The 26293-nt window shown below is 45.8% G+C and overlaps 3 protein-coding genes across 3 annotated transcripts; 1 reads left to right on the top strand and 2 right to left on the bottom strand.

Moving 5' to 3' along the window:
* The first annotated feature begins 11291 nt into the window (after positions 1–11291).
* Positions 11292–12281, top strand: LOC136537866 (putative cyclin-dependent kinase F-2). Its single transcript, XM_066529840.1, has one exon. The coding sequence runs from the start codon at positions 11292–11294 to the stop codon at positions 12279–12281; it is 990 nt and encodes a 329-aa protein (XP_066385937.1).
* Positions 12282–12574: 293 nt separating this feature from the next.
* LOC136537865 (pyrophosphate-energized vacuolar membrane proton pump-like) lies at positions 12575–14251 on the bottom strand. Its single transcript, XM_066529839.1, has one exon. The coding sequence runs from the start codon at positions 14112–14114 to the stop codon at positions 12885–12887; it is 1230 nt and encodes a 409-aa protein (XP_066385936.1). The 5' UTR covers positions 14115–14251; the 3' UTR covers positions 12575–12884.
* A 163-nt stretch (positions 14252–14414) lies between these two features.
* Positions 14415–15002, bottom strand: LOC136536058 (plant intracellular Ras-group-related LRR protein 8-like). The gene has a single exon (XM_066528476.1). The coding sequence runs from the start codon at positions 15000–15002 to the stop codon at positions 14415–14417; it is 588 nt and encodes a 195-aa protein (XP_066384573.1).
* Between the last annotated feature and the right edge of the window lie 11291 nt (positions 15003–26293).

Here is a 26293-nt window from a genome sequence, read left to right as displayed (position 1 = left end):
ATGAACCCGACAGATGGTGTCTGGATGATCATGTCGCCATAACGAAATGCTAACTGTTGGTTATATCCTACCCAGGCAAGCCCTGGTGCATAACCCCTATTATTCTGCACTTTAATTTATGCTTGTTCATTAAGTTTTAAGGAGTTGAATGAAAACCACTTGTATATATATATATATCCTTATCTTATGAGTCCTACTAGTATATCAGAATCATGTAGATGGCTATGCTATAGGATTCGGTAGAAGTCGAGTGATTACCTGCCACTCGCAGGAGATTGGAAAGATATTATTATTGTTATTATATTACTATCACATGGAATATATATGGATGATAATTGGAGACCGGGCAGAAAGGTACTTTGGATCTGGACTTGGTTAGGCATTCGAGCGAGGCTTGGATTGCATTTGTTCTGCCTGTGTCGATTAAGGACCGTCTGTTGTTGTGGATGGTAGTCAGGTCACATACTTATTATCCTGAGCACATACTTGCTTATGGGAGCGGGAAGGCTCATTACGCTCTTGTCGTGGGTTCTGGCTCTTTCTGGATCAACTGATTGGAGGCGGGGAAAGGTGGAGGTCTAAGCACCATACTAAAACTGGGTCTCAAGTGTGGGGGCTTGGAGTCCAAGTTTGGACGGGACCTGGACCCCTTGACAGGAGTGGAATAGGTTGGTTTTGTTTGTGCCTAGGGTACAAGCGAGGCATGTGTTTCGGGGTACCTAGCTAGGATATATTGATTTGTGAATTGCCATTTCTGTGAGACAGTACTGACTTGGCTATGGTTTAGCACCGTAGTAAGAATTGGAATATGAAAGATGGTAAAATAGTTCTGATTGCTCACCACCTACTTAAAAGTAGCATAGGTGCTTACATAGAATGGATAGTTAACTGACTACTGATGATGGCTAATAAAATTTAATATAAGGATGCACGTTTAGTAATGCTTCCATAGATGTAATAACCCACAAGCCAAATAAGCCTTGCATATCCTTGGAGTCTTTTATTTTCCTCCTGTCGGGTAAGTCTTGCTGAGTACAATCAAGTACTCAGGGCTTTATTCCCCCTGTTGCAAGTGACCGATGGATGGTAGATGACTTTTGTGTGTGGAAACCTCCTGGTGGGCTCAGAGAGGATTCCTTTCACGCTACAACTGTAGTGTTTATTTATAACCCTCACTAAAAGTTTTAGAAGAAAAGATTTATGATTCACCATTAATCTTTATTTCCGCTGTAATTCTGATCATATGTTGTTCTCCACTGTAAGATAAAAATGTAAACCTAAAATGTATAAACTCATTTACATGTAAAACTATCTTAATTCCGCTATTGCATTCAACTTGTTTAGGTACTCTAACGTTGTAATAAAGTGATGTAAGAAATGGTTAAGAATATTGTAAGCTTTATTCTCTCATTTAAGATCCTGATGGAAAAATATGGATTTTCTAGTTCTCCTTGGGGTGTGCTTGATGGAACAGCACGATTTAGATCACTCTTTTGGGTACTTAGTGTTTAATGGAAGACAAGTACTCTTGGAAGGGCATTAGATTAGGTGGTTCTACCACAGGTGGTATCAGAGTATAAATGAGGAAATAAAGCTTCAAAATCCTTTTCTAAACTAAAATTTGACAACCTATTTTTGCAAAAAGTTAGGGCATTAACTACGAAATATATAAGTAGCCCTATTGCTATGGTTAAGCATCCGGAATAGGTTTAACTAGGCTTTCTCTGGTGGACTGACTCTCGTGTAGTATACGATCTTTAAGTCAGTCGTGCTAGTAATGCCTTAGTCGTCGTGACCGTATTGCTAGTAGATGTGCCCATCATAGATGTCACGTGAGTCATATTGTGCACAATCGACCGACCCTTGTTCGGGAATTACTGCTGAACTGTGGCTTTGTGCTTTGTGTTCGCCTATGGTTCACGCCTATCGTGACACACGTCTCCCCATACTCCTTTCTGCGCTGTTACCGGACCCTTGCCCTATAGCCGTACTAGTCATTAATGGCCTTGGACAACGCTTGCCTCGAACACGCGAAAAATTTGGTCGATTCATTTGTAGTGGCCTCATGCAGGAACCGTAGGTGGACTGTGCTAGGACCACTGACCGCTCTGCCATTATAAGCAGGGCCTGGCCTAACCATTGGTACCACCACTCGGTGCACTCTAGCTTGCCTAGTTTTTCCTTTTGAGCAAGCTTTCCACTCAATCCTCCCTTGCAATCACCCACTAGGGATGGCAGGAGCCTGGGTTAGCAGTTACTGCCTGAACACTGAGGGTTTTCTCAAAATCCTATATGCCACCCTACAAAAACTCAGAATCAAGGATCATCCTGAGTATCAGGGCCATGAGTATGAGAAACTTGGCACTGAGCGGTGTGAAGTTACCGTCTAATATGGAAAGAGTGAGGAGTTCCCCGACATCACTGAGGCCTAGAATGTGACCGCAACCGGGTTTCGCTTCGTCCACACCTACCAAGTTGTGGCCTGCAAAGCCTTGCAGTATCTTTGCTAGATCTATGAAGAGCCCATTGCTCATACCCCCATGAGGTTCTTTCCACCTTTGGAAAAGAATCGATGGGTATGGAGGGCTCGCATGGAGGCTTTGCAAGAGCAGGATGCGCAAGAAGATAGTCCAATCGTGGTGCACTTGACCACGTACCTGCTTGCTCTAGATGAGCAGTATGACTGGCAAGCCTTGGAGCTAAGGAAGTGCCTCCAGCGAGCCGAGGAAGCCGAGATCTTCTCTAGGATGCTTCAGGTGTAGCTCGCTAAAGCGCATGCCAGTGTGGCAGTCGCAGAGAATCATAAGACTGCCATGTCAGAAGCCGTAAAGGGGGCTGAAGTTTGGTATGCCCATCAGCGGGGAGAGGCCTACCTTGTCACCAGGGCTAAGCGTAGGATGCTAGCCGCTGAAAGGCAGGATCCCTTGGTCTTGGAGGGAACCCTATCTACCCACCAAAAAGAAGGAGAACCGGTATTGCAGTACCGCCAGTACCCCCACCCTTGGAAGTGTCAGAAGTAGAGTCCTTGCTTCCCCTCACTCAGCCACTACCAAGAGAGGAGGTAGATCCATAGCTAGGCCGGTAAAAGAATCCGCCGTGCCTGAGAATGAAGATGTGTGGTCCAACAAAGTAGATAAGCCTTGGGAAGATGTACCCATAGTTAGTGGTGTCTTTCATCGCTGTCCTCTAGTATTGTAATCTTTCTGTTGTACTTCATTCATAGTTGTTGAGATCGTCTGGTCATAGGGAAGGTGAAGATGTGTCGACAATGGGAGAGTGAGTGCTTGTATGTTGTACCAGCATAAGGACGTTTGGAATGTGCATTTTATTTATTTCATTGTGTTTATTGCGTCCATCTACCCTTAGGTCTCGTTAGACGTGCTTAGGGTTTTCAAGGACGATATTAAGTGGGTTACAAGAGAAGTTACTATTTAGGTGCGAGCAGACCAGCCATGATTGGATAACAGAGGGCACTATATCAACTAATTATGGATATCCCAACAGAACATTTGAATCTCTTTAAATTAAATTTGTTGTGAAATTTGAATTCCTTGCCCCTTGTTGCGAAAGGAACCCTTGTTCTCTAAATCTTCCCTTACAATACTCCTCTGATTCTATGGTCTATGACCCCACCGCCTTCATTGTGTGTAAGTTGGTAATAGTTACCTAGTTAATAGCTTATGGTGCCGGGACAAAACCGAGGGCCCCTATGGAATAGCTGCCACATGGTGATGCTGCTCGACATGTGCTGGTATCAAGGTTGTTGACCAAGCACCTTTACCAAGTTACACCACCATACCGCTCTTGATACAAAATATTCTTCTTAGAAATATTTGGGTGTTCGAACGGGAAATCCACAATAGGTTGATAAAATAGTGTTCCCTCAAAGTAAACAAGAGAATGTGGTTTTGGAGGAAGCATGTATGTTGCGATCTCAGGTTGGCGCATATTGTGGTCAAGGAAGGGAAGGAAAAGAAAAGCAGCAAGGGAAAGTTAGCCTTCGGGTAGTCGGGAGTGATTAGAAAAGATGTCATGTCCCAAGCCCTATGTCCAGCTCGCCCACACTACACATGCCTCCCTCGCCGAGTGAATCCCCTCCCCTCTCCCTTGTCCTCCCTCCGCTCCAGCTCACGCAAAGAGCGCACCATGGCTGACTTTTTCCCCACCTCATGAACCGTCAGTGTCTCCCATCCACGCCGCCTCCACTCCCAGTGCGCTGCGCCCCCACCTCCATTTGCCACAATAAGACGCCCTTGCTCTCCTCTTGCATCCTCATTCCCCTCGAATCCAAAGCAGAGCTATAAGATCCAATTGTCGTTCGTGGAACTAGGGTCGCCAGTCAGAGGTGATTGTGTAATCTGAGAAGAAGAAGGGATCTAGTTTTTGTTGAAGAAGTTTAAGTCCACCGTTGGTTAGTTTGGTCTAAGGGTTCACGATGTTTGAGTTCTCAGTCTCCAGTTTCTGGATCTGTTGGACATACGCCATGTTTTAGAATTTTCTTGTTGTTTCTCCATTATCCACGTCTATCTCGACTCCTAGATTAAGCTTTTGGTTGTACTAGGTTTGTTCTTAATCATGTATCCCTAAATCCTTGCGTGGTTTAATGGGCAAAGCTGTGTAACCTCCTGTGTACCTTCAGATCTATGAAATGTAATCGTGTTTTCCCTTTTGGTTCTTGCTCCGAATCTCAGGACGAGATTCTTTTAAGGGGGAAGGTTGCAACACCTTGGGTGTTATGAGCTGACTTAGCACCTAAGTTAAGGTCTCGGAGAAATGAAGCCGAACGGGTTTTCGAATTTTTAACAAGTTAGAACATGTATGAAACGGGAAAGCAATCTCGGTAAACAAAAACAAGATATAACTTGTGTATAGTGTTTATGTAAAATGATGAGCGAATAGGGTAGATAAGAATGCAACTGTAATTTTCGGAAGTGAATATTGTAACTAGGGTTTTTGGGAGCTCGAACATCGAATCTGTGATTTAACGGGAACTTTCGTTGAATCGGCAAGAATTTGGATTGTGTTTAAAATATCATTTTTGATGAATTAAATTGAGTAAAATAGTTAAAAAGGTGCTCAGATGTTTTGCTCCTATGGGATAGTAGGAAGTATGGACTATTGTAGGGAGTATGGGTTGGTCGAGGTTAATAGGGTTAGGCCTTTTAGAAATTAGGGCAAAAGTGTTAAAAGTTGCTTGGCTCCAATAGAAGCTTTTGACTTTTTGAAGTCGGAAAAAGGAAGTAGACAATGCCGTTTTGACATCCAAATTCTAACAAAAATTGTTAGGCACCAACTTCACGTTCTTGTATTGTTGGTTGTCCCTGAGTGTGCACTTGAGCATGGCTTAGGTGATAGTGGTGTTGGGTGTTACGATAGCCTCGTAAATTTGCTCTAACTTCGTTAAAACGTGTCTAAATGGTGTTGTTGGCGCTCCGTTCATGAACGAACGTTTAGAGTGACGAGCCCATGTTGGCATACATCTATCTTCTCCTCTAGTTGCCCCCTGCTCTTGGTGATTGCTTCACCAGATAGTTGGCACTGTAGGCTGTAGGATAGGGAAATTAGTTGAACTTCATCCGGGATCGTTAGCAGTTTTTGGCTTGCTTCAAAAACCGTGCTTAGCATCATTGGTGCCATGGGCGCAATCACCATCCGAGTGCGAGCGCTGCCACTACCGAGTTCCAACTATGGCCGGGCCACTACCACTGGCTAGCTTGCGGCTTGCTGACGTCGCGTGGCATTGCCTTGGGCGACGGCCGGTCCTAGTTGGCTGCAGCTGGTCCCACTGCTGCACGCGTGCCACGCTCGCACGGCTGGCCACTAGGCCACGCTGTGGTTGCGGCTGCATCATGCTATCGATGTGGTGCTCGCCCCGCCCCTCATCCTACCTACCCCGCCTAGTCCTTAAGCTGGAACCTTGCCGTCGTGAAGAGTCGAGGGCCAGACGTAGCGGCGATGGGATGCTTCCCTGTCCTATTTTGCCTGCTAGCCAACACAGGCGATCTTGCTTGGGTCCTGCCGCTTGTTGCTATGAACATCACGCCAAGCCGCCTGGTCTCGTCACCTATGTGCACGAGCTCGCTCTGTCACCTCCGACCATAGCCCCGCTTTAACATGCCCTACCGCTCGAGCACATTTGCATGCTTTTCCCCACGACGTGGCCTCAGCCTGAGCACCACGCCCCGCCTTTCAAATTCACCTAGCCCATGGTTTCTCAGCCTATCTCCTCATGTTAGTAAGTAGCAGGGAGAGCTAGCTAGCCGCCTCAACTGCCTCTGGCCACGGTAGAGTCCTACGCCACGACAATTCGGTGATTACCTCATCGTGGGCTATGTTCGTCGCCGTGACCTTGGACTAGGGAGAGAGGTAGGATTGGAGCGGTAATAGTTCACTTGCTCGTTACCCTTACTTCGCCTTAACTTCCTCCATCCGGTGCTTGCACTATTTTGGCCAAAGAACTCGTCGGTGACATGGTGATGCGTCGGTGACTGGCTCGGAGCGCCACCACACGGTGCGGGCGCATGTGGCCGGACCACCACAGCACTTACCGGTTTCAACCGTCACCGCAGCTCGGTGCTCGGTGAGTTTCTGGTGCTTCCCTGCCATCTCTACCTCTCCATTAGTGCCCTAGGTTGTCGGAACGGCCGTGCCACCACCGCGGATAGCCACTCGCCGCTGCCGCTCGTGCTAGTACATCTCCGAGTTCTTCCTAAGCGCCACCCATCCTTACGCGTTTAGTCATAGATGGTGGTCGGCCCCTTACTTCCGTCGTAGCACGCCTAGGTTGCCCAGCGTAATCGCCCTATGCCGTCGGCCGCCACGTCGGCGAGCGTGGGGATCCCCAGGGCCTCCCCATGGTAAAGGTGGAAACACCCAAGGTTTGTTTGCAAAACCGTTGTCGGTAGGAATAGTGTGCATAGTAGTCATGTTATTATCTAAAAGCTCGGGGCCTTTTCTGCAAAGCCGTCGTCGTGCGCGGGCTCCCTCGGCCTTGGGCCGCGTTGGGCCGTCGCGACGCGCACGCAACCATGCCTCGCGTTGGGCTGCTGGGCCGAGTAAGTGGCCGTCAGCCCTTTTCTTTTCTAAAACGTTTCCTAATTTAATTGCTAAAAGCAAAATTGTAAATTCTATAGAAAATTTTGTAGTTAACCAAAAAATTTGAAACCAATTTTGTTAAGTTCATAAAATTATGATACACCTGCTAGTATATTTTGTTCACCCAGTTTCATAATACTTTCAAAAGTAACCTAATTAATTTGAATACTTAATATTATGAAAACACAAACTTGTAGGAATTGATGTGGCAAATTGATAGCAGTGTTGGCTCTGGAATTTTTACACCAAAATCCTAACATTTTTAGGCACCTACGGTAATTTTTGCGGCTCCAGAATAATTCTTTTGCTAGGATAGCTAATGAGCCCTAGTTTGAATATATATATATATATATATATATTAAACAAAATAAAGAAATACTTTGAAATGGTATAACTAAAATACTGTGGTAAAATAGTGCGTTGTCGACAACATGAGTACGTAGCTTAGTACGTCAGTCATTAAAGCCGCTCATTGGCTTAACAATATAATCCTATTTTAGAGTGGCAATTGTCGTGTTTATTTATAACTCTCACTAAAAGTTTTAGAAGAAAAATTTTATGATTCACCATTAATCTTTATTTCCGCTATAATTTTGATCATATGTTGTTCTCCGCTGTAAGATAAAAATATAAACATAAAATGTATAAACTCTTTTATATGTAAAATTGTCTTAATTCCGCAATTGCATTCAACTTGTCTAGGTATTCTAACGTTGCAATAAAGTGATGTAAGAAATGGTTAAGAATGTTGTAAGCTTTATTCTCTTATTTATGATTTTGATGGAAAAATATAGATTTTCGAGTTCTCCCTTGGGGTGTGTTCGACGGAACAACACGATTTAGTGCACTCTCTTAGATACTTAGTGTCTAATAGAAGACAAGTACTTTTGGAAGAGCATTAGATTAGGCGGTTCTGCCACAGACACTATTAGCAGTTACTACCAGTGTACCGTTCTCCACCACAACATTTTGTTCCCCCTATTGCCGCAGGTTTTCTGCAGACTCGCTTCCCATCAGTAGCTTGGGCAGTGTTCGGCTGGCTAGTAGCCGGCTGGCTGTCTGGCCAGCCACCTCACGAAATCACTGTTCACGTCCTGCCAGAACAGTATTTTTCTCTCACAACAATCAGCCGGAACAGTATTTTTCAGTCCTGCCGCCCTTGATTGTCAGCATTGTTGGTCACAACCAACTTTCTAAACTATCTGTATGAACCGGTATTTCCGTTGTTATCAATGGGAATGGGGAGTTTCCTCGTTTCAAAAAAAATGATCTGCAGGATGAAAAAAATTTAGCAGTTGAAATAGTTTCTCCACATCCATATGAGGGTAAACACTACTGATGGTGCTCAATAATGTTAAATGGCAAATCCACTAGAAAACTAAAGCTAATAACTGTGAATAGCCATAACTACAATTGTACTATAACAATAAGAATAAATGTCAGAAGGATAAATTTACCTTGTTTTAGCAATTGAAGAGGTGAACATTTAATCGAAGAAAAGGAGATTAGATGTAGCGAGTTCACTATACAACTTGTTAATGGAGGTCATAATTTATCAGAGCAAATAAGTGGTGGCTTAAATGGTGCTTCGCCTTGATATTCTTTTTCGAAAAGAAATAGCCCAGTTGTTTTAGGCCAGAATTTATCAGATCTGTATACTAATTCTCGCAACCACTGTTATAGGAGAGGCATCAGAAACTGCAGAAATGTCTACCTGAAGAATTCTACAGAACAAAGATAATGCCTTTAGCTGCAAACCTGCAGGAGTTATACTAGCCACAGATGTCAAATTCAAATTTCAACCTGAGGATCAATTAAGAGGATGAAATGGCTGATTGAGAATCGAGAAACTGTCTTTGAATTTTGACGTGTTAATATACTACATAAAAGGGTAATAAGTAGTACGTTTTGGTACACAAGCTATATGAGTCAAATAAATTTAATGTTGATTTCTGTATGACTTCTGTATATATGTATATATGCATTGCATTTGCTTGATCAGCTATCAATGTTTTTTTTTGAACGCAAAAGAGTGTTTATGTGCAGGACAGCCTTGCGGCCTGGGAGGAAATTACATGGTCTCACAGCCCAAAGGATCAACAAGTGGCGCGTCAGTGCTGCGTAGGCGTAAAGGCCCTTTTTTTCCTCTCTAGAACACGACTTCACGTGTATTTCATCGAGAAGAAAGTAGCACAATACAAATATTAGCTATCCGAGGCGAGATGCCAGGATAGAACAAGGTCCCTAGCACCAACGAGAAAAGCGTAGCGGACTACATCTTGAAAAAACTATGCGACGAACAGGTAGAGACCAACACTAAGGCTCTACGACCACTACCAGAAAAGCCGAGATTGCAGTGAACCCAGCGGCGATCCACTCATCTCCTTCGTCCATCACCCTCCGCCTCGCCTGGTCTGCCGTGGTCCCCACGTTGTCAAAGACGCGAGAGTGTAAAGGCCCTTCTGTATTGCTCCAGGTCATCCTTGACACGCCCTGCTACCAGGGTGGCTGTGGAGTATATGTTATCGAAAATTCTGCGGTTGCGTAACTTCCACAAGTTCCATATGACGTAGATGGGCGATGGCCAATCCATTAAAATCACGTCCTTTCTCTTTTTGGATCAGCTATCAGTGTAAAATGGAATAATTGATCTTATTTATCATATGGCTATATGGACAGTTGACTGCCTGTTATGAATAAAGGTAGCTGGAAGGGAATTGAGATAGGGAAAGAGCAAGAATGGGGAAGAACAGGACCTACATTGAAAGAATTGAGAAATCACTCTCAACTTGGCAACCTAGTCTCCTCAATACTATGGGAAGGGTCGTACTCATTAACTCAGTTCTTGACAGTAAGCTTATATATGTCATGTCATCCATGCAAGTGCCTCCGGGGTGTTGCAACAGATCGACAAACTTCGACGGGCTTTCTTGTGGACTGGAGAACCAAACACCTCATCCTCCAAGTGCCTTGTGGCATGGCAAATTGTCTCCGCAACAAAGGAGCTAGGTGGATTGGAAATCAAAGACCTTGGGACACACATCATCTGTCTTCTGCTCAAGTTGATTCATCGCCTGCACTGCGCTACCTCCTCAACCTGGCGCTTTGGATCAGGCAGCGGGCAAACCTGGCAACCTTAAAGAGGGACCTGCGAGGACATCATTGGGAAATGCTGAGGACTTTACTGTCACTTTATCAGGCTATCACAACTGTGACATTAGGAAATGGAAAATCAACTTCGTTCGGGAATGATGTCTGGGTTGGCGACGACGCATTAGCAGATCGTTTCCCAGCCCTCGTTTCTCACTGCACTCAAAAAGATGCTTCGGTCAGTATTGCAATCACCTCAAATCTTCAGAATGCTTTCGTTAAGCGACATTGCAGCCTTGGAGGATGGCGCCATGGCACAGGCCGTGGAAGCCGTGGCTGGAGCTTGCACTTACACCGGCAATCGTGTGGACGGTGGACCTGTAGCCATGCGAGCTGCTTCCTGAGCTCACCTTCCGTCGCTGCACTCCAGCAGGAGCTCCGGCCTCCGGCAGCCCAGCGGCTGGGGCTGGGACGGGCATAAGGAGGCGTGGCGCTGAGGCGAGTGGGTGGGTGGGTGACTACGGATCTCCTGGCTTCCTGATTCATGCATATGAGTTGGTTAGGTTCTATCCGGGTTAAGTTCTCGATTTGGCAGCCGTGCTTGAATTTTTCTGAATTTATTTTTAGGATTTAACAGCGCTATACTTTCAGTGGTAGGCGACGTTCCTGTCGACAGCGAGGCGTCATTGATGACTTCGTGAATTTCGAGATCTGCCGACTCAGTCATTCGGAGGTGCTCATAGGGGTAGGACTTACGTACGTGTATTAATAGGGGTGAGTGTGCGTACGTGTTGTGGACGCCTGTATTGTACTGTGTAATTAAAAAAAATTATGCTAAAATGTGTTACATCCCGTGTCACCGTACCATAACAATCAGTGGAGAAAACCGACAAAACAACCGAATTTCGGAGCCTCACAGTCGCAGGTACCAGGATTGGTTAGCTTCGCCTGTACGCGTCCGCGGCTCGCCCAAGTCGGATACGATGACCAGTCGAATTCAACTCGTCGGCTCGTCGCTACCAGTGTATATAATGGCCGCCGCTCGCATCCTCACCACCGTCTTCCAGCTGCCTCTCCCCAACCTCGCGCGATCCTCCTTCGCCCCAATGGCCGCCTGCGTACAGGCAGCAGCCACCGCCGTTCGCGACCCCAGCGCCGTGCTACCGACCCGCAACAACAGGGCGGGCATCGCCATCGGGACCACCGATGACTACGAGGAGACGTGCTGCCTCGGGATGGGTGCCTTCGGCGCCATCGTCAAGGCGCGGCACCGCTCCACCGGCCAGACCGTCGCAATCAAGCGCCTCGCCGCCACGGACTTCTGCAGCCAGATGAAACTGCTGCGGGAGGCGTGCTTACTGGAGGAGAGCGGCCGTGACAACCCGTTCGTCGTCGGCTTCCACAGCTTCGCCCGCAACCCGGCCACCATGGACCTCTCCCTCGTCATGGAGTGCGTCGGCCCGAGCCTCCACGACCTCCTCCACCAGCGCCGCTGCGCTGGGATGCGGCCGCCACCCGAGGCGATCGTGCGCACGGTCATGTGGCAGCTGCTCACGGGAGCCAAGAAGATGCACGACGCCCACGTCGTCCACCGGGACATCAAGACAGCAAACATCCTCGTCAGCGACGACAACATCACCGTCAAGATCTGCGACTTTGGGCTCGCCATGCGCATGGACGAGTCGCCGCCGTACAAGCCCGTCGGCACGCTGTGGTACATGGCGCCCGAGATGCTGTTGGGGAAGCCCGACTACGACGCCCTCGTTGACACCTGGTCGCTGGGCTGCGTGATGGCGGAGCTCATCAATGGGTCCCCTCTGTTCGTGCACACTAATGCAGCAGGCCAGCTCGCCGCCATCTTCGACGTCCTCGGCGTGCCAGATGAAACGACGTGGCCGTGGTTCTCGTCCACACCGTTCGCCACCCAGGTCCAGGTGATATACGTGAAGCGACGCAACCTACTGCGCGAGGTGTTCCCCAAGACGAAGCTGTCCGAGGAAGGATTCCAGGTACTCAGCGGCCTGCTCACTTGCAACCCCGACAAACGGCTCACGGCAGCTGCCGCGCTCAAGCACCCATGGTTCACCAAGATGTAGCTGCCTAAGAATCGCCGGTGCTGTGTGCGTGACTTTGGAGTATACTTCTACCGTTGTGTGCATGTAAAACTAACTTGTCCTTCCCAACAAAGGTTGTAAATTGTAATGCCTGCTGTATTGTTGCTGTGAAACTATGATATACTGATATAAATTGCATTATCTGTCTTTGACTCTTTTTGCTGCGCTTTTGAATGAATTTGATTATGTTAGCACGCCCTTCTCGAATAGATCATAGAACAACTTGATTCGGATACAATCAGAGTACACGACCTCAAGGGAAGGGAGGTCTCGAGCTTAGCAGAGCAATCTAGGTGGAGAAAGGAGTAATTGAACTAGGCAAGGGAGATAGAGCTCTAGACCTAGAGAGAGAGGCCAGAGGAGGGAGACGAGGAACAGAGGCATGAGAAGACTCTTCTGATAATTCATCTGATGCCTTCCACATTTGCTGCCTTCCTTCCTTTGTATTGTTTGCCTATTGCCGCCTTGGGCCCTCCATGGGCTGTCCGTGTTGGCCCATGGCCAATAGTAGCTCGCTACTAGAGAGTACCTAACATCCCCTCCTTTAATTTTGGCTTGCCCTCAAGCCAATGCAGAGAAACCAATTCAGTCATGGCCACCAAGGGAAATCATCTCCTTGACAGATGCATCAGTAGAGACCTTGACGCACGTCGCATAGTCAAGTTTGGTAGTACCTTCCATGAGCCCAGGTATAGTGTTCAACTGTCTGTAAACTTCCTCAACCATCTTGAGTGCTGCACTACCAACACTCTTCATTGTCATCACTGAGAACCAGTATGGAAGCATGGCACCAACAATCAGTCCAATGAAAACTTTAGGTGTCAGGACATCAACGGTCGAGATCGCAACACGGCTGACAAAAGCACCAAAGAGGGCAAGAGACACCAAGGCTGCTGAACCAATTGCAAAATCCTTCCCAATGGTAGCAGGAGTGTTTCCAGCAGCATCAAGAGCATCAGTTCTCCCACAAATTTTGTGGCTCATGCCAGCCATTTCAGCAATTCCTCCATCATTGTCACTGACAATAGCGATAGTGCTGAGCATTCCCAGAGCAACCACAGCAGCACCATACCCCATTCCGGCAATATCTCCAACATTGTCACCAACATTGTCTGCAATGACAGCTGGTTTTCTCAGATCATCTTCAGGGATATTCCTTTTGACTTTTCCAACTAGATCGGCACCAACATCAGCAGCTTTGGTATATATTCCCCCATCAAGTAGTAGTTGCCATGCATACTGTAATGAATCACATGGGTTACTGCAGTTGTAACCAACTGTGAACAAGGTGCCTGTAGCAAATGACACCCAAGGAGGCTTTGGTAGTATGTCATCAGCTGCAACCAGAGATTTTATCCATTGCACTAGAGCTGCATAACTATAAAAAGATAGCCAAGGGGTTGGTCTGAGTTGAACTCCAGTACTCTGGATCTCAAACTGCAGAGATAATGATCGAGGTGGAAGCAAAGGTGACCTCAGTTTTACATCATTTCCCAAACCATAAGTGAATATGCCATGTTGATGAATCAGAGGTGGCCACAACATCACTGTACTCGATTCAGCCATCTTCTGAGATCTCTGATGTTCCCCATGCATAGTGGCAGTGCAATCCAACAACAGAACATCCAACAAAGGAGTAGGGAAAAGCATGATGATATACCTGATGAGCGGTCCGCTGAACAACTTGTGAGCACTTGTTCGAACAGACGAAGACGTGCTTGCAAGAGCTATTTTCGCAACCCACGCGGATAGCGCAGCGCCTTGGCTAGTAGCGCGAGCATGGAGCACCACCACAGAAGGCTGTAATGCGGCCATGGCATGGTCGACGTAGCTGGTGTTGATGATGGAGATGGATTGGGCACTGGTGGTGACTGCAACCTTTGCTATCGTTGAAGCTGATGTGGTAGACGCCTCGGTGACATTGCAGATGATGAGTGCCGCGGATGTGCTGGTCGGTAGCTTGGGGTGCGTGAACATGGACATGACCGTGCGGGCGTAGTGTAACCATGGAGCTTGAGGGCGCAGTGCTCCATATGTGCCGTAGTGTCGATGGAGACGAGCATGTCTGGGTCGAGCTCGTGCACATCCGGTGTCAGCGGCGCACTCGTGCGCGAACTACACCTGCTCAGGGGCGCACTCGAAACGGTTGCCACCAAGTGTCGAACACCTTGAGGGCCAGGTTGGAGGCAGCTCGCCGGAGAGGATGAGCGCCTTGATGTCGCTGAGCACGGTGAGCTGCGTGGGGCTGTTATCGTTGAGCCTGTTGCCCATGAGGACGAGCTGCTGCAGCTTGGTGAGGCAGTCCATAGAGTCCGGGAGCGCGATGATGGAGTTGTAGTTGACGCCCAGCTTTTGGAGCGAGACGAGGAGGCTGATGCAGTAGGGAAGCTTCCGTAGGTACTGGAAATTCTGGCGCACGTTGAGTGTCTCCATGTCGCCGAGGTTCTCCAGCCCATCGGACAGCACACAGAGGCCGTTGAGGAGCGCACCCAGCGACCGCAGTGCTGTCATTTGGGAGGTGGAGAGGAGCGAGTCAAGGTCGACCTGGGCAGCAGACGCCGCAGCAAGTGCCACAGCATCGACAACACCTCCTAGACATTTTGTCAAGCGGTTGGTGGACGCATCCTGGTTGAGGGACCTGGCCGCGATTGAGAAGTCCGATGGAGTCACAACTCTATCGGTGGCGCCGAGGGTGAGCTCCATGTTGTCGGTGCTTGTCGAAGGGGCTTGGGGCAGAGACAGAGGAGAGTTGGTCATGGAGTTGCAACCGGTGGTGTCGGTGGCGCCGATGGCCACGGCTGGCGCACAGGGCATGGTGAAGGCGAGTGTCGTTGGGGTAGCAGCTGAACGAGACAGCGTAGGCGGCCTCAAGCGAAGCCGAGGCGGACGAGGAGAGACACGTTGCGGTCGGCGAAGTTGAGGCGGGCACGGAGGAGCACGCCGTGGTCCGCGAAGCCAAGGTGGGTGTGGTCAAGCACGCCGCGGTTGGTGAAGCCAAGGCGGACAAGGCCGAGGTAGGTGCAGAGGAGCACGCCACGGTCTTCACAGCCGAAGTGGGCACGGAGGAGCATGCCGTGGTCGGCGGAGCCGAGGTGGACGTGGAAGGGTATGCCACGGTCAGAGAAGCAGAGGGACACGCCATGGTCGACGCAGCTGAAGTGGGCGCGGAGGAGCATGCCGCGGTTGGCGTAGCTGAGGCGGACGCAGTGGGGCACGCCGTAGTCGGAGCAGCGGAGGAGTAAGTCATGGTCAACGTAGCCGAAGTTGGCGTAGAGGAGCACCCCGCTGCCTTCTTCTCCGTGCACCACCCGCAGCCCCCATGGGAACCCACGAGATTGAGACCCTCGTGCGCTTCATGGTCGCCGTGAACACAGAGGGAGGCATGGGCACGAGCGTGGCTGAGGCGAAGGAGCAGGTGGAGAAGGCTGCGGATGCGTTAGAGGCAGGAATGTCCTCGATGTTGATGGGGCCACACTGGACGAGCTTCTGGTCGGCGTCGAGAGGCGTGTGGGGTCGGTGGAGGTGAAGCCATTCTCAATGCAGATCTGGTCAGAGGCGATGAAGTTGGTGGGCAGCTGAACCGGTGGCAGCAACGGCATGGTAATGATGGCGGTGGAGGCCGACTCAATGAAGGACTGTCGGAGCCCGACAAACTGAGACTCCAACTCCTTGCGAATTGCTTGAATCTCGGCCAGGAGCAACTGGTAGTCGAGAGGACCCATGGCATGGTGGTGGTGGATTTCGTGGATGACAGGATTTTTTTTTTGCTCCGAGTACCAATTTGTTAGCACGCCCTTCTCAAACAGATCACAGAACAACTTAATTAGGATACAATCAGATTACACGACCTCAGGGGAAGGGAGGTCCCGAGCTTAGCGGAGCAATCTAGGTGGAGAAAGGAGGAATTGAACTAGGCAAAGGAGATAGAGCTCTAGACCTAGAGAGAGGCCAGAGGAGGGAGACGAGGAACAGAGGTAGGAGAAGACTCTTCTCATAATTCATCCGATGCCTTCTCCATCTGCTGCCTTCCTTCCTTTGTATTGTTTGCCTACCAGTACAAAGGACGCATCCCACGCGAGTGCAAGTATCTTTAGGTTTATACCGCACAAATGTATGGGTTGGCAAATGGCCGAGACCATTCTTAGATATTGGGAAGTATTCGGGGCCTCTAAAAATCATGTCTTCTTTCAAAAAGATACTAGGTAAATGCTCGTGCGTTGCAACGTAAAAAAAACAATGGCACAATAACATATGTATAAAATGTTGCACTTTTACCTAAAAACTTGCGAGCGAATGTTCAGAATATCATTAGTACATAAATCTCCATTAAAGTTAAACGTTAAAATATAATGTGAAACATTAACATTACAAACCCTTTGTAAAAGATCGACAATTAGAATACTACAAAGTCTGTAGCTGAGAACCCTGCTCGTGTCTATGGCTGTTCCAGCGTCCCGCAGGTGCACCAAAAGACCTTTAATTCATGTAGCTAAGCAATAATTTGAAAACAATCCACTTCAGAAAACACAGGAAATAGGGCATGTTTCACATTGATTGGAATCACTAAGTAGTAAAATTTCTCACTGTATGGCTCAATGTGCTGCAGTAGGGGGCAACCAGGTAAGGGCAGAAGAGCTAGGTTGTATGGTATTTCATCCTGTAGTTAGTTGTAGGATTGGTTTTACAGCTATTTCATGATGCACATACATTTAAAATCAAAATCATTATCTCCTGAATAGCTCAATATAGAAAACTTTATTAGCCTAATAGTTTGTGTTTTTTAGGAGAAAAATAAAAGGTCCAATCATTATATTATCCTCATGGGAACTAGTGAGGACAAAAAAATTGCAGTGGACACCAGAATTCAATTGTGCTACAGCAACAACATGCATAAAGGCTACACAGATGGATCAGAGGAGCACTATTGTCCACTGAAAATCAAAACATCAGCATGCTGCTATACCTGACTCCTGTTGTAAGTCTAAAACTGAACAACTAAAAAACACATCACCTAGTTGTTGTGAAATAATTCAGATTAAAACCAAAACAGTATCTATTTTAGTTGAACAAAGCAAGTTATTATGAACTGATAGTGGGCTGCCGCTGCTCTGAACTGAAACAGTAAAGCACTAAAACACTACACAAGACTTAAAAAATGAAGCAGTCATCCAGCCACTATGTGAACTAACAATTTTGCTATTGAAACACTACACATGCATCTCGCGGATGAATTGATCCAAAGCATCTACGATGCATAAATGCTACCCATAATTAATATGCAGGGAAAATTTTCTAGGAGCAAGTAGAAAATTTAGGATAGCAAATAAGTATACCTGATTTTTTTTTGTTATGAATCTGGTCCTCCATGTCATTATTCCTCTTGAAAACATCTAGGCTCCTAGTTGGGTTTCGATGATTAATGATGACACGAGATTACTATGACTAATGTGTGTTTTGCAGAGACAACTTGAGTTAGGTCATGGTAATGATGATTGTTTGAGCAATTATGGTTTTCATGCCCCTATCGATGGAAATCGTTTTGGTTTTCAAAGGATGGACGACAAGGCTAAGGACGGACTAGTTCTAAGTATCGTTTGGCATTGGAGAGACACTTAAAGTAGTTTAAGACTTTGTTTTTCATTTGGTCATACTATTAAGGGGGGTATGAACAAGTAGCTTGACCTAGGTGAGTCTAATGGGTTAGGTGTGGTGCACACTTATCAAACTTAGCACTAGGTAGCTTAGGAATAGCCCAAAGATTAATTGGAGTCGACCTCATTCACAAAGGATTTTGAATTAGAAGTGAATGTAGGGTCAAATGTTGAACGAACATTGTTTTAGCGATGACCGGACTTATAGGTGTTGTGTCCAGTCAGTGATCAGCGCGCACAGCAGAAGCCAAGGAGCGATCGAAAGCTGCACAGTGATTGGAACAGGACACGCCTCTAGTCGTATCTATAGCAGTAGGGCCTCGCTGTTAAGGAGGACCGGACACTGAATAGTAAATGACCGGACACTGAGTTTGCAGTGTCAGGTCAACATTAGAGAGAGTCCAAAGACCAAAATTCCTAATCGGACGCGTCTGGTGGATGTTGTCTGAATGTTGGCCAGCATCAGGTCACTCCAATAGCCTTCTCTGACAGGCTGATGCCACATAGCCATTGGCTACTGACGTCACTTAGACCAGTGCGTCCGGTTACCTAGAAAACTGCTGAGTTGGACAATAACAGTTATGTTTTAAAATAGGGAGTATATATACTTCTCCTACTCATCACTTCGACCGGTGCGTTCAGTCACCCATAAAACTGCTGAGTTGGACAATAACGGTTCTGTTTTAAAATGGGCAGTATATATACTTCTCCTACTCGTTCAACTTAGCTATCTTACCCATTTGTTCAGCTGAGAAACACCTTTGGAGTGCAAGGGAGAGCAAGAGCCTAGTGGGGTGATTGAGATTTGATAATCCAAGATTAAGGATCTCATTAGTGCATAGGGAGTAGCAAGTATGCATCCACCTTTCTCATTAGGCTTGTCTTGGTCAAGTGAGAGTTTGTACTTGTTACTCTTGGTGATCGCCATCACCTAGATGGCTCAGTGGTGATTGGAAACTTGGTGATCATCCGGCAGAGCTTGTGGATGACCCAAGTCTAGTTTGAGCGGTTGTGGGCGATTCACCGCGACGGAGTGTCAAAGAATCAGCCCGTAGAGAGCACTTGATCCTTGCGCAGATCAAGGTGAAGCTACACTCTTGCGCAGGTGCTCCAATGAGGACTAGTGGGGAGTGATGACTCTCCGATACCTCAAAAAAACATCACTGCATTCCTCTCCTTCTCTTTATTTGAGCATTTACATTTGAGCAATTCAATTCATGTCTTTACATTCTTAGAATTGTTATGCTAGAGTAGGATTGGAACCTAAGGTGCAAAATTTTTGTGTGGTAGAACAACACCAAGCTTAAGATTAACCATGACAATCTTGTTCTTTCTCATGAGTTATTGTCAAATGAGCCGCATGATGCTACTAACAATGTTGTTAAGATTGATATAGCTACATCATGTGATGACTTTGTTGAGAGCATTGAGCAAGGTTTTAGTAGCAAAGGCAAGAAGATGGTTGAGTCCGACAACTATGATGATTATGTCAAGCTCAAGAATGAAAATGAAAAGCTCAAGAAGGATCTTGAAAAACTATCGACCACAAACATAATTGTGATAGAGAATCTTGAAAATGATCATGATATGGCTCTTGAGAATGAGATGCTTAGAGAAGAGAACAAAAGACTCAAGTTGGAGAAAGAACATCTCAAGACCGATTTGAGCAAGTTCACAAGAGGCCAATATCTCCAAAGTGAGCTACTTATGAACACCGTGATGAAGATGGATAGAAGTGGTATTGGGTTCTTGGCAAATCAAGAGAAGAAAGCTCAAGCTCAACATCAACAACAATACAAGTCAAAGCCTAAGCCAAAGAGATGCTTTGAGTATGGACAAGAAGGTCACTTTGCTCATGAGTGTGAAACTCCACCACCACAACCCTTGCCCAAGCATGCTAGACCCTTTGCCTTCAATGCTCACTACATGCTTAGAAAAGATTCTAGTGGAAAGATGAAAGTCATGTTCTTAGGTTCACCCAACAAGAATAGGCCTAAGAAAATTTGGGTTGCTAAGTCACTAGTTGAGAAAGTCAAGGGCCCTCATCAAGTTTGGGTCCCTAAACAACAAGCTTGATCTCTTGTATGTAGGTGAACTACAAGACCAGTGGAAGTCATTGGGTTATTGATAGTGGTTGCACTCAACATATGACCAGTGGTCCTCGTAAGTTCACAACACTAGATGAAGAAGTAGATGGTCAAGAAAGGATTACATTTGGTAACAATTCAAAGGGCAAAGTTCAAGGGTTGGGCAAAGTTGCAATATCAAATGATCACTCAATATCAAATGTGCTATATGTTGCTTTATTGAGCTTCAACTTGTTATCTGTTGGTCAATTGTGTGATCTTGGCTTTCAATGTTTATTCACCGAGAAGGAAGTGGTTGTGTCAAAGAAAGATGATGATCAAGTTATATTCAAGGGCTTTAGATACAACAACCTATATCTAGTGGACTTCACCTCTGAAGATGTAGACTTAAAGACTTGCTTATGCACTAAAACATCACTTGGGTGGATTTGGCATAGAAGACTTGCACATGTTGGGATGAGTTCACTCAAGAAGTTAACAAAAAATGAATTTGTGAGAGGTTTGAAGGATGTGAAATTTGAGAAGAACAAGCTTTGTAGTGCATGTCAAGCTGGCAAGCAAGTTGCAAACACTCATCCAACCAAAGCTTACATGTCAACAACAAGGGTGCTAGAGCTTCTCCACATTGATTTGTTTGGACCAACAACTTACAAGAGTTTGCGAGGCAACCTCTATTGTCTTGTGATAGTTGATGGCTACTCTAGATACACTTGGGTGTTCTTCCTTCATGACAAGACCGAAGTGGCCGCATGTTTCAAGAAGTTTGCTAAGAGAACACACAATGAATTTGAAGTGAAGCTCAAAAAGATAAGAAGTGATAATGGGAAAGAATTCAACAACATAAATATTGAAGCATATTGTGATGAAGTTGGGATCAAGCATGAGGTCTCTGCAACCTACACTCCTCAACAAAATGGTGCAGTAGAGAGAAAGAACTAGACACTAATCACCCTTGCGAGAACAATGCTTGATGAGTATAATACACCTCAAGATCTATGGGCAGAAGCCATCAATACCGCATGCTATGCATCCAACCGCCTATTTCTCTAAAAGTTTCTTGGTAAGACCCCTTATGAGTTGCTCAGTGGAAAGAAGCCAAACGTCTCATTCTTTCGGATGTTTGGTTGCAAATGCTACATCTACAAGAAGTGGCAACACCTAGGAAAGGTCCAAAGACGTTATGATATTGGTTTTCTTATTGGTTACTCATCAAAGTCCAAAGCATATCGACTATTTAATCATGCCACCGGATTGGTTCAAGAAACATATGATGTGGAATTTGATGAATCTAATGGCTCCCAAGGAGCACATGAAAATCTTGATGATGTAGGTGATGAACCATTGAGGAAGGCCATGAAAAACATTCTGGTTGGAGACATCAAGCCCAAAGATGATGAAGATGATATTCAAGTGTTTGATCCACCCTCTTCATCAAATGTGCCACAAGATGATGATAAAGATGGGAGAGTAGAAAATAAAGATACTCATATCTCTCATGACCAAATGGTGGCACAAGCTCAAGATGTTGATACTCCACAACCTCCTCCTCAAGTGGATGATAGAAGAAAGTCTCCTATACTTCAAGCACATCCACAAGACCTTATCATAGGAAGTCCTTCAAAGGGTGTAATGACTCATTCTCAAAAAATTGCTTTATTTATTGAAAATCACTCGTTTGTTTCTTGCATTCGGCCTAAGAATGTAGAAGAAGCTTTTTAAGATCCGGATTGGATAAATGCCATGCATGAAGAATTGAACAACTTCACCTGCAATGAAGTTTGGACACTTGAAGAGCGACCACAAGATGCAAGAGTCATTCCATCAGCACCTTGGTGAGCCGCTTCGTGCCGATGATCGGGTCAACCACAAGCAGATATCTTCCTGGCTATGGGACGCTTTCCGAGTGGTCATTCCGATCAAAGGTTATGGCAGACTCTGACCATCGGAGGAAGAAAGGCATGACCGGCTCGGCCATATAGACCTCACAGCGCACAAGCTTCTAGCAGCGCCTAGAGTCATAGGCTGTCGACCCTCCGAAAATCATGAGGCAGCCATCCAGCGCCGAAAATCCACCATCCTTCCCCTCGGTGTCGTCTGTGGCTAGCTTGGGCTCCTTTCTATGTTCCCCTTGTTGGAGCCTCCGGATAAGAACCACTTCATGAGGACGTAGTCCTTGTATTGGTGCTTGATGGGGAAAGCATGGTGTCGAGTTCGTAAACCCGGGGTACCTCAGACTGTGTCGACACGGAATTTCGTCCCATGCCAAGGACACCCGAGCAAGCTAGAAGGGTCCGCTCGATGGAGCTAGAGATCCGCCTAGCTTCAGCGCAGGGGTGGTCGATCCTGCGCACTCCTTCTAAGACATGCCAGTCAATTTGACCCTGCAATTGATAAGGAGAGAAAATTTATCAGTAATTAAGGGCAGAACATGCCGGTGTTGCTAGACAGTCCCGAATGTGTGGCTCTGAGAGCCGATATGAAAGGAGATCGACTAAATAGTCGATTCCAGCATATTCATAAGAATAAATCGGTTAAAGTTCATGGGGATGTGTAAGAAGAATCAGTTATCATTCAGGATGAATATCATTCTTTAAACAAATATTGGTCAATGGCAATAAGATATTAACAATAATTAGTTCATGCTAAGCCAATGACTGCAAGTAACCGAACTCCTTTATAAAAGAAACAGTTCATCATCATTCAATCATTTAATAGAGATAAATCTAATGAACATATTAGATCTCATCTATCGCTATAACCAGTGGGGCATGAGGCAGAATCATGCAGGCCATAGAAACAATAAAAGACTCGACGACCCTAACTTATTACTAATATCAGTGGGGCATGAGGTAGAATCATACAGGCTATAATACAATATTAAGATCATGGGGCTAACACATCTTTCAACCTATCGCTACTTCAACGATCTCGTGATGTGAACTATTCATGAAAGCGCTCGATATCGGCTAAAACGGCCGATTCAGGCATAGCGCACAGTTAAGGTCATGTCCTCTTAGAAACAGATCTACCAAATAACAATCTCCACTCCACGGTGCTAACAGTGGGGTGTGAGGCAGAATCGCATAGGCCATGATAACGAGCCATGCAACAGTTTTCGCTAGCCAATAGATCTACTCAAAATCAAACACGCCTTAACCGCACACTATGCATGATCAAGATTGATGTAAAATAGCCGATAAAACATAACACATTGTTTAAAGTACAGATTAGATCAGTTTAGATTAACAAACGATGGGTTAAAAAAATATGAGGCTGATCTAGATCAATCCCAATCGGGCAAAGTGATATTGCTGTAATTAAATAAATAATGGAAGCAATAAGCAATATCGGTAACTTAATGAATCTATCCGAAGGAACGCTACCCTTAGATAGATCCGATAACTTGACCTTAATCTAGTTCGAGCAGTGGAGGTTGACCGGATCGATGCAGCCGTACTTGAACTAGACAAGAGTCGATAACTAACTCATACCAGAGTCGTAGTGGAGGTCGATCGGATCGATGCAGCCGTACGAACAGAGGTATAAGCCATGACGATACTTACAGACAAGCAGTGGAGGTCGACCAGATCGATGTAGCCATACTTGCTAAAGAACTCACCGAGATCTACTCTACTCCTACTCCTAAGGGGTGGCTAGAGCCGAAAAAACTAAATAACTGGTATTTGATTGATTGTGTGTCTTTTACAATAGTCGAGGTTTGTTATTTATACCCGGAGCCTAAAAACGAATCCTACTCGAGTACGACTCAGAACAATCTTTGGTACGAAGAAAACATTCCTATTTTAAGATAACTTGGACTCTAATCTTTCCCCTTTTGTAGAGTCCGATATGTATCTTCTCGATGTCAATCATATCTCATCATCGTTATCTGCTGACGTCATTCAGAGCAAACCGATCCTAGTGTCGCATTCGACTCGGCAGATATCAATCCTTACTCAATCGACTCCTTGATTGGCACAATCTTGGAAGCCTGCAAGTTCCCACGCTCTTCTCCCAAATTTTGGTGTAAACACATGCCCCAAAATTTTGGGATAAAATGGTTTTATCCCAAATTTTTGGGATAAAATGGTTTTATCCCAAAATTTTGGGATAAAATGGTTTTATTCCAAAATTCCATTTCATTGGTTTACCATGCCGCAATTGTATTATCCCGAGATATACGCACGACTCCTGACTTTCTGGCCTAAGTTTTATATAACATCCCAACGGTATCTTTTGCAACCCACTTGACCTGTTCGCTTTCTCCTTCTTCCTCAAGCCAACTTTAACAGCCAACGCCGTCAACGCCAAGGCCCCAAACCCTAGCAAACCATCTGTTTCCACAAGCCATCATCCAAGCGATCCTCACCAGATTCAAACCAATTTTCAACCGTGATGGCGACCATCGACCACGTCCCTACGGTATGTCTCCAAGTTTCCATTCTCCAATTATCGGCCGCTACCTTGTATTTCTTTTCTTCTCAAACTTATTTCATCCGATTTCTTAGGAAATGAGGAATGAAATCTTGATTCCATTAGCCATTTCCCCCAATATCTATTTTCTTGGGCATATGGGTGATCCCGATCCATCCGATTTTATTCACCAAGAAACTAACCAAATCCCCTTCAAGCAATCTGCAGTGGATTTGTCCTCTTGGAATACCAAAACCCTCTTCAGAAATTGGCCAAAGATGCCTAAGGGATGGAGAAATTAGTTCTGTAGGGTGTCCAAAAAATGGTGGAGATTGGGAACTTTATGATATGAATTAATGCTTGACTCTTTCATTATCTGGGATGGAGAGGAATGACTCACTTCTGATTGTTGTATCTTATTTTTGGTCCAATGCCCTGAATGCTTTCATCTTTGGTCACGGCCCAATGACCATCACCCTGGTCGATGTTTACATGTTGACCGGCCTCAGAATAACTGGATCAATGTAGCCTTATGAGTACTTGAGTGCTGGCTCCAAGAAATTAGCCAAAATAGCAGACTGCACAGGATGGGCCGGTTACATTCTGAACCATGTTGAAGATGGATCAGCTGTCAGCGAAAGGGAATACGTGGCCTTTCTAAACATGTGGTTGGAAAGATTCATTTTCTACAGGTCATCTTGTGGTCCAACCTATAATCACAAACTCATGGCAATTAGGCAGGGATATCCCTCTTGGAAAATATCTGCTAGGAGCTGCTTATCATCTAATGTACCAGGTGACTGTCCAATTACTAAAGAATGAACCAGTGCATACTGTTAGTGGCCCCTAGTGGCTAATACAACTGTGGCTTAACCTGTATATGCATAAGTTTGTGAGGCCTGATCTCAAAAGTCTGAGTTTCCCCTCTTCCAATTTTGATGAGAAATATAGAGGTAAAGAAGGAAGAACCTTGGTGGCTAATACAGTAGTGCACGAGCTTTGGTGAGGCTACATCAGCCATAACAATTGATTTCGATATTGGCCATCTCTTCAAGAAGTTTTACAGAGGATTTGGTATAGACTTCTAAACTTGGCTACCATATGATGATGAGAATGATGAGCTGGCCTTCTCATTCAAGTTTCACTTTGAATCAGGTTGTTCAGACGATGTGGCAGCTATAATCTTCAATTCTTTCATCAAGCCCTGTGTTCTTCCAGCTGAGTTTCATCATGGCCATGGCAAAAATGGCTACAGGCTCTTTCATTCTAGGGAACCTCCCAACGTATGAATTTTACAACCTATCCTCTGTAGCTCGTCAGTTTGGTTTTAGCCAATTGCCTCCTCAGCTATTCTTCAAGAATATACTAAAGCCAAGGGAAGATATCAGTGAAGTACTAGAAGCCAGAAGAGTTTTTCAGCTAGGATCAGATCTTCCTTCCCTCTGTTTGCACGATTGGATTAGAGTCAGCCTCTCTTCTACTCTCTTCAACTCCTGGTGGCAAGAATGGTGTTCCTATCTTTTCTGTGGATCGGTCCACCCTTTGTGTATAGCCCTGGATGGAGAATTTGCTTCGGATGGAGAGGTAATTTGCTATTTCTCTTCAAGAAAACTGCTTGATGAATTCCTTTGTTAACCGTCCTAATCGACCTTTTTAGGATGTTGAATTTGATCCTTCAAGCATGGATAGGAAAGGGCGTCCTATAGATTACCAGCCACCGTGTCTAGTTTTGAGAATGGGATCGGCTGCGCCTTCCCTGAAGAAATTGATGAAAACTCCCGCTGCCCCCATAATTGTGACATATCAATCTTCAAAGCACAAGGTGGTCCAAGGGGCAACCTAG

The sequence above is a fragment of the Miscanthus floridulus genome, chromosome 2 (assembly GCF_019320115.1).
Source record: "Miscanthus floridulus cultivar M001 chromosome 2, ASM1932011v1, whole genome shotgun sequence".
Classification (NCBI taxonomy): Eukaryota; Viridiplantae; Streptophyta; class Magnoliopsida; order Poales; family Poaceae; genus Miscanthus; species Miscanthus floridulus.
This window is presented reverse-complemented; position numbering and strand designations above follow the sequence as displayed.

Bases quoted from the DNA above. Each gene is read 5' to 3' on its own strand.
- LOC136537866 (XM_066529840.1), top strand. From the start codon at position 11,292: ATGGCCGCCTGCGTACAGGCAGCAGCCACCGCCGTTCGCGACCCCAGC.
- LOC136537865 (XM_066529839.1), bottom strand. From the start codon at position 14,114: ATGGCCGCATTACAGCCTTCTGTGGTGGTGCTCCATGCTCGCGCTACT.
- LOC136536058 (XM_066528476.1), bottom strand. From the start codon at position 15,002: ATGGAGCTCACCCTCGGCGCCACCGATAGAGTTGTGACTCCATCGGAC.